The sequence below is a fragment of the Acyrthosiphon pisum genome, chromosome A1 (assembly GCF_005508785.2).
Source record: "Acyrthosiphon pisum isolate AL4f chromosome A1, pea_aphid_22Mar2018_4r6ur, whole genome shotgun sequence".
NCBI classification, from domain to species: Eukaryota; Metazoa; Arthropoda; class Insecta; order Hemiptera; family Aphididae; genus Acyrthosiphon; species Acyrthosiphon pisum.
In genome coordinates this window covers 133,321,092-133,328,455 of record NC_042494.1, presented here as the reverse complement: position 1 = coordinate 133,328,455, position 7,364 = coordinate 133,321,092, and the positions used below count along the sequence as shown (strand labels likewise).

The 7,364-nt window shown below is 28.5% G+C and overlaps 1 protein-coding gene across 1 annotated transcript in view; it reads left to right on the top strand.

Moving 5' to 3' along the window:
• Positions 1-523: 523 nt before the first annotated feature.
• The window catches only part of LOC100168690 (pancreatic lipase-related protein 2), a 17,797-nt gene continuing 10,956 nt past the window's right edge, over positions 524-7,364 (top strand). Inside the window, exons 1-3 of the mRNA XM_001950915.5 lie at positions 524-848; positions 4,491-4,641; positions 5,479-5,618. Of these exons, the coding sequence (XP_001950950.1) occupies positions 839-848; positions 4,491-4,641; positions 5,479-5,618 (301 nt within the window). The 5' untranslated portion in view covers positions 524-838. The remainder of the gene's footprint in view (positions 849-4,490; positions 4,642-5,478; positions 5,619-7,364) is intronic.

Here is a 7,364-nt window from a genome sequence, read left to right as displayed (position 1 = left end):
AGGTACCTGTAAAAAAAAACTAAGTATTTAAACTTTCATAATAATTTATGATCATGTGATTTTAAGCACCGAATAATGTGTTAAAAAATTATCATTTGATCCGCGCACAATGTACAGTAAAGTTTATATTTTGAGCGTAAAAAAAAAATCTAAAAACATATTATTCTTAAATTGTAGGTACAAGATTAGTGTTTGAGCAAGACGTTACGATTTTTTTTTTTTGGCGTTCGACGACATACAATTAATGCCAATAATAATATCAATAATAATAATAATAATAATAATAATAATAATAATAATAATAATAACACTAACGTACATTCGTACAAACAATAAAAGAGATGTACTTATCTATCTTAGAAAAATAATTAATCATAATATATATTTTAAGCGCGTAGAGATTAAAAGAAAAAAAATTACTATTTCGATAATCGACATTCTATTTACAGCTGCGGTGTGCCCCTTCTAAACTCTCGAGACCAATTAGAACGACATTACGCGTACCTATCTATAATAATAATATTATTATATTATAGTTGTCCGCAGAACGTCGTCGCGCTTGTAACTGCTTCGCGTGTGATGACATAATATTTTGTGAGTCCGATCGATGCATAATAATTATATAGGCTCTGTATAAACCGAGTCGTCGTGTTTTTCTGAAACAGTAATTTATTATTTAAATTTGTTTTATACATTTTTACTTGTTCGAATATTTACCGCGTGGAAATACGTACGAGAAGAGCGCATTATGTTATGATAAAATATATTAATACTATCATAAAAGTATTGCCTTCCCCAAACATCAATATTCTTCATATTTTAACAAGCGTCGTCCGATATGGTGTTAAGTATGTAACGAATACATTTAAATATTGTAATAATATACGTAAATAATATACGTAATAATATAATATACGGAAATTATAGCAACACTCGATGTGATAATATATTTGCTTTATTATATTGTATACTTAATATGGGTAGGTCAGTGGATACGTAAATTTTCTAAATAATCAAAAAATATTTAAGAATACATAGTATTATAATATGCACTTACAATTTTTTTTCGAGGGGTTCAGTCAATTAATACGCAGGTATTAAAAACTATCTGATCCTGCACGGTGTCGCTCGAGACAAATAAAATTCCCGAGAGTTTCTGTGATAATATGCTGTAACACGTAGAATAATGAAAATCCAACGTAGGTATTGTAATATATCAATGATATCTATTATGATGTTTTCAACGGCATTCCGGGACTACAGAACATTTGCAGATGGCCGTTCACGTGTGATGATAACGACATAATATTTTTAATAAAGATTACGTCCATAAAACTGAAATGTTTACATTACATTTGTATGTGTGTGAAATTCAGTAATTAATAAGTTGATGAACCAATAATTATTGAATCTCGTGTTCACACTTGCACAGTTGTTAACAAATAATTTCTGTTGCAAATAAAATTAGAATAATATACGTAAGTAAGTAGATACATTACTATACAGCATAATATTAGGTAGGTAACCTTATTAAAAAAAAATAGATAACCTCACATTTTGTAATCTATATTATATTATACTATAAAATATAAATAATCATCTTATAATCTATCAATGATTTGAGACATACTGCAAGTGTAATACTAATTTACTTACTGTTCGTACAATCGATAAAAAATAATTCGTTTTTCGTGAGCCAACAACATTTTATATGTGAGCCCATCTCTAAAACTCAAAATTCAAATAATTGGCTTCGATCTGCACATCTGCGGGTATACCTATGTACCAAATGTCAGAACCATCACAAGTGTGAGAGATATGGATTGCTTACAATATATAAGACTCGAACAATTTATTTAAGTCGGTATACACGTGTACTCTGAAATATTCAATCGATCGGTATAGCAACTTCGGCAGTGCGTGGAGACTTTCAAATAATCTAATCATATATAAGTTCCGTTATAAGAATCCTTTGCCATAATTATCCGTCTCAATAAAAACGATATTGATTGATAATAATAATAATTTTTACTTACAATTAATATGTATACCTCAAATGGTGTGATGAAAAGAAATTGTTTACTCGTACCTGCGCATAATATTGTTTTCGTACCTATTATTATACGTTACCTAAAAACACGTCCGATTAGGTAGTATAATATTTCTTTATTCTATACACATTATTATGATTTGGTAATGAAATAGCTACGAGTGTATTTCAGCGTTATAATGGTTAATATTATTATGCAAGCACACGTCGTTTACAAACTATGTTTAATATTATATTTTTTAGATACTAAATGCATTGAACACATTGTTAGTAGGCACCTATTATAAAATAAGTGCAGAACAATACGAATTGCCAATGCCCGTCGTTCGTCAGAAAATGTATAAAACAATAAAACAGTGAATACATATTTCAATTTCAATATTTATCTTAATTTATGCTCATACATGAAATTAAAAACAAGTTTAAATATGTACGATAAAATAATTGTCACCTATTGTTCTTGTGCTCCATTTTGAAAGAAATCAAATGAAACGGTCGGTACATTCATTATCGAGTAGGCTTAGCATAACCTTCATACCTTCAATTCCTGTCTGTGCACAGCTTTAATCGGAATACCTAATATGTATTTAACATTTTAATTACGGAGAAAAACGTAGCTAAGTCAAACTATTAGTTATCTATAAATTGTCTATTGAAAGGAGTTTCATAGAATAAAAAGCATTTTTGTCTTTTCTAAAAAATGTTTCAACGTTTGTACTTTGTTGTGGCATAAGTTTTTTATTTATTATATTTGTTATATAATTTAGCTTCTCTGTCTAAGTTCACTTTTGTGGGAATGTTTTCGAGTTTTTGCGAGTAAAATGAGTATCTAATTACACTATTATTTACTATTTTGGACCTAGTTATAGTTATAGTTATAGTCTTGAGACATATTTCGAATTTTGTAAATTTTATTAAAATTATTCTCGATATAAACTTTTTGTAAAAAAGCTTGATAATGGTATTGCTAGGTTCCTTAAAGATTCATTGATATAATTTCAAAAACATTAAACATACATAGGCACGACTATTTTTTAAATTTCAATTTTAAACAAAATTTCTCAAAATTTTTCAGTTAAAAATGCATAAAAGTGTTTGATTTCATAGCTTAAATCAGAAATTTTGATAGAAGACTTCCCGCAAATATGCCTACATTAAACAAAAACAAAAGAGTTTACTAGAAAGTAATATTAATTTTTTATAAGTGTTTGCAGAATTTAAAATGTTTACGATATTTTATTTTCATCGGTAAATATTAACGAATTTTATCTATCAATTTCTAATATTCTGTAATAATTAAAAAAAAATAGTCTTAGATACTTGAAATTTTTCCGAAATGTTAAAATGACCATTGTCCATACATAGCAAGGTTTTCGAACAATTTTGACTGTTCATGAGCTATTTATAGCCATGATAACATTTTTTAAATGTTGTAAATTTATTTTTCAATTATAAATTTATAAAAATTTTTCTTTTCATAGCTAGAAATTTTAATTGAAGGTTCCCAACAAGTTTATCTACCCTTATCAAAAATAAAAGTTCACCGGACAGTTAGGTTATTTATAGCCATGAGATATTTTCGATTTTTATACATTTTTTTTTTAGCTATTAAATTGTATTATAATATTTATACGAGTACGCTATAGTCTGTCAAAATGTCTCCGCTCAGAATCGTTTTTCGTATACAATGATTTATCATTAAATTCAAATATAACACATCCATAACAACGACATACTTGGCAACTATTGAACAGCAGATCGGTATCCACTTGTTTAGTGTTTAATCCCACCAATTTCACATTCTTGTTAATATATTACTTTACACTCTTATATGAAATAAGCGGATAAATAATTAGGTACTGCGTGGAATTTTCGTGTATACTAATTTATTTCAATAGGTACCACATCGTCTCGTATTAATATTGACTATTTTAGCTTTTCCGCTTTCTGACTAACGCCACTGTATTCTTAATTCGCTCCTCAATGGGTCCATATATATATATATACATAATATATACAATATTATAGATACATCGTATAAATTATATTGTAGTACATTCAAAACGTACGTTACCGTTTACAGTAACGCAGTGGCGATTGAATGATTTTGTCATGATGTGGTGGGGGGGGGGGGGGGAGTGCGATTTTTTAACATTCACTATTTGATTATATTTTATATTTATGTTTTATTTTATAAGTTACTATAAATATCGAAAAAAGGTCATAGGAGGATCTATCCCCCTCCACTATTGACCACAACACCAGTAACGCCTGATACCATTTTATCCGATAAGGTGTGACGTTGCGCATAGTATAAATTGTTATTAACTCGATGATTCGGGTTTTGTGATTAATTGTGGTGGTCAGGTTATTATATCATATTATTATCATATATTATAGTAAGTACCTAATAATTATTATTGTATTTACTGTTTTGCAGCAACGTACAGTACGACCACTGCGCTTCTTGCGTGGGCGTTACGTTTTTCGATTACGCAGTGTGCCGAAAACCACCAGAAAATCGGCCCTTGTACGTTTATTGTTCATCCGGTGTGTCCCGACCCTTCGATCAATTTTTACTTATACACCAGGTGACTATAAAATAGTAGTATATGAAATAAAATATCATTATATTATATTTTCTACCAAATTGCCATACAGTTGGAAATTTAGTTGCATTTTAATTTTTAGGAATTGATTAACTTTTAGATGTTGAGTGGATCGATGAATGATGCTTTGGTTTCTACAACAATGTGTGGTTTTTTTTTATTTTGTTTACCTATTTATTTATTCTTTCTTTCACGTCTGTCAACACGCGTTTTGGAGCAGAAAAAATGCTTCTAGATTCAACATCTATGGTGGTTTTTGGTAACAAATTGGATCTAGTTTGACTTTGGGGTGAAAGATAAACAAATCTTGCTGGTACTTTAAAAATAATCTTGAAAGAATAAAAAAAAATTGAGTGGAAACGGGAATATAATATATTACACAATACCCGCGTGGTTTTTGACAACATAAATTTTGTTTTTTCGTTGAATTACCAATTTATTATAGGTACCTAGTTAGTTATTTTTAAATATTTTACAACACTGGCACACTGCACAATTATTATCTATACATATTGATTTCCTCAACAAGTCGTGTATTGATATAATAGTTTATTGTATGGCACGTACGTTAAATTTAAAATCGTTTTAGGCACTTCCTACAAATAATTATAATTTTGTATTTTAATGGTATTGTTGTTGAGCTATAATTATTTTTCGTCATGATAATTATTTGGTGTGAGGTCCGTGAAATTATTCTAATTGTCTAGCACACGTGGACATATGTTATTAACGAAATACTATCGAAAAATAATTATTAGATAGGTACAATGTAATATGAGTTTTATCGGATATCAATTAAAACTTTTTTTTTTACTGCAGAGAGAATCAATATGACCCTCAATTGGTCACGGTAGAAAATATTACCGAGTCATACTACGTCAAGTCTCTTCCAAATAAGTTTATTTTACACGGTTTCAACAGTAATATGATGCTAAACGTACTTCAAAGTATAAAAGATGGTAAATATTTTGGGTTTTTTTCTTAAATCGTATTACCTATATAATATTATAATAATATAGATTGTAACAAGCCACACTAACATAATATACGTGCCACCATTACGAAAAAAGTAATTCCACTGTCTCACATAAATTTTATAATAATAATAATAATAATAATAATAATCAAACCTCACGCCGTCTCACGAAATAATACACGTATTCAATGTTCCCAATTTCCCATATTTCGTATACAATTATTATTATTAATTATTATTATATTACTCACGCACTTGTTGCTTCGAACGGACGAGTATTGAAATATCAGTATGGCTGTTCATACATGTATGTATAATCACTATATTATAGGTACTATAAATTGGTACTAATACACTGTATGTCCGTCTACAATCATTTGTGTAATTTTGTTATAGTATAATATTATAAAAACAATGCATACTCACTTGTTACGCCATACTCCTCGATGTTATTATTTTATAAAAATAATTCGTAGATGAATATTGTTAATACGTCTTGTAATGAGTGATTTGTAAATTGCACCAACTGTGAACAGGTAATAAAAAAAAATATAATAACCAATAAATTGTGTCTCAGATTTTTCTATTTCTAAAATAGGTATAGTATATTTTAAGCTGAAGTGCCTTCACTGGTAGGTTCCTCACTCGAGTCACTCCTGCCGCCACGTCATTATAATTTGAAAAAACTTCATTATAATTATCATACTATTTTTTTAATGTATAGATTGTATACATTCTAAATTAAAAACAAAAATAGTAAATTGAGCGCATAAAATCTAAGTAAACTAGAATTTATTGATATCGTTTTTAACACTTTTACATTTATTGCTGTAAAAGCCGAATGTTTACAGTTTTAATCATTATGATATTATCGATATCAATGGTTTTACGTATATTACAATTTTACGTAGGTAGACGTAATATTTGTATACGTTCTTTGCGTGCAACATAAAAGCTATAAGTACTAGCTATAAGCAGAATTAAAATAACATTTACGAAAAAAATAAATTTTTAAATTAAAACGCGTATTGATTTAGAGTGAACCTATGTGGTGGCGTTGTGAAGAAACGTGTAACGTATTTTTGAAAAATATCCAAGAAAACTGCAGAGCGCAGTGTTCTTACTACATAGCACGATTTAAGATAGTATCATGGTTGTCCAACGAGCTATGATAAGACGGCATTGGATTTAAATCGGACCCCCGGCACTAGCGTTTCTAGTGGACTATTTTATAATTTATAATATAATAATATGATCATCATATATATTTTTATTGTATATAGGTATAGCATAACAATTTTTATTAGTTTTAATTTGTACCCATATGAGCGCTGTATGCAGGGGTCCCCGTAGATCACGTAACTTTTCGATTCAAACCGTATGCCGTGTGATAACATTTTTATAATGGGTCGATGGGCAACCATACTATCTTAAATCGTGCTACATAGATATACTGGGTGATTCTTTTATCAAACAACACTCATTATTTCAAAAAGTGTAAATTTTTTTGTAAATATTTTTTTACATAGTTTCAAGTTGCTTATAAAACAACTTAAAAAAAATATATTTTTAAATAATTTTTATCCTAATAATTTTTTAAGTTTTTACTTTTTTGAATGACAACATAGGGTTTTCATTTTATATTCCTAAGCAGAATATTTTTCTTAGTATTTTGAAACATAAAAATAAAATTTGGGGCGAATAGTTTATGAGTTTATAAATATTCGAA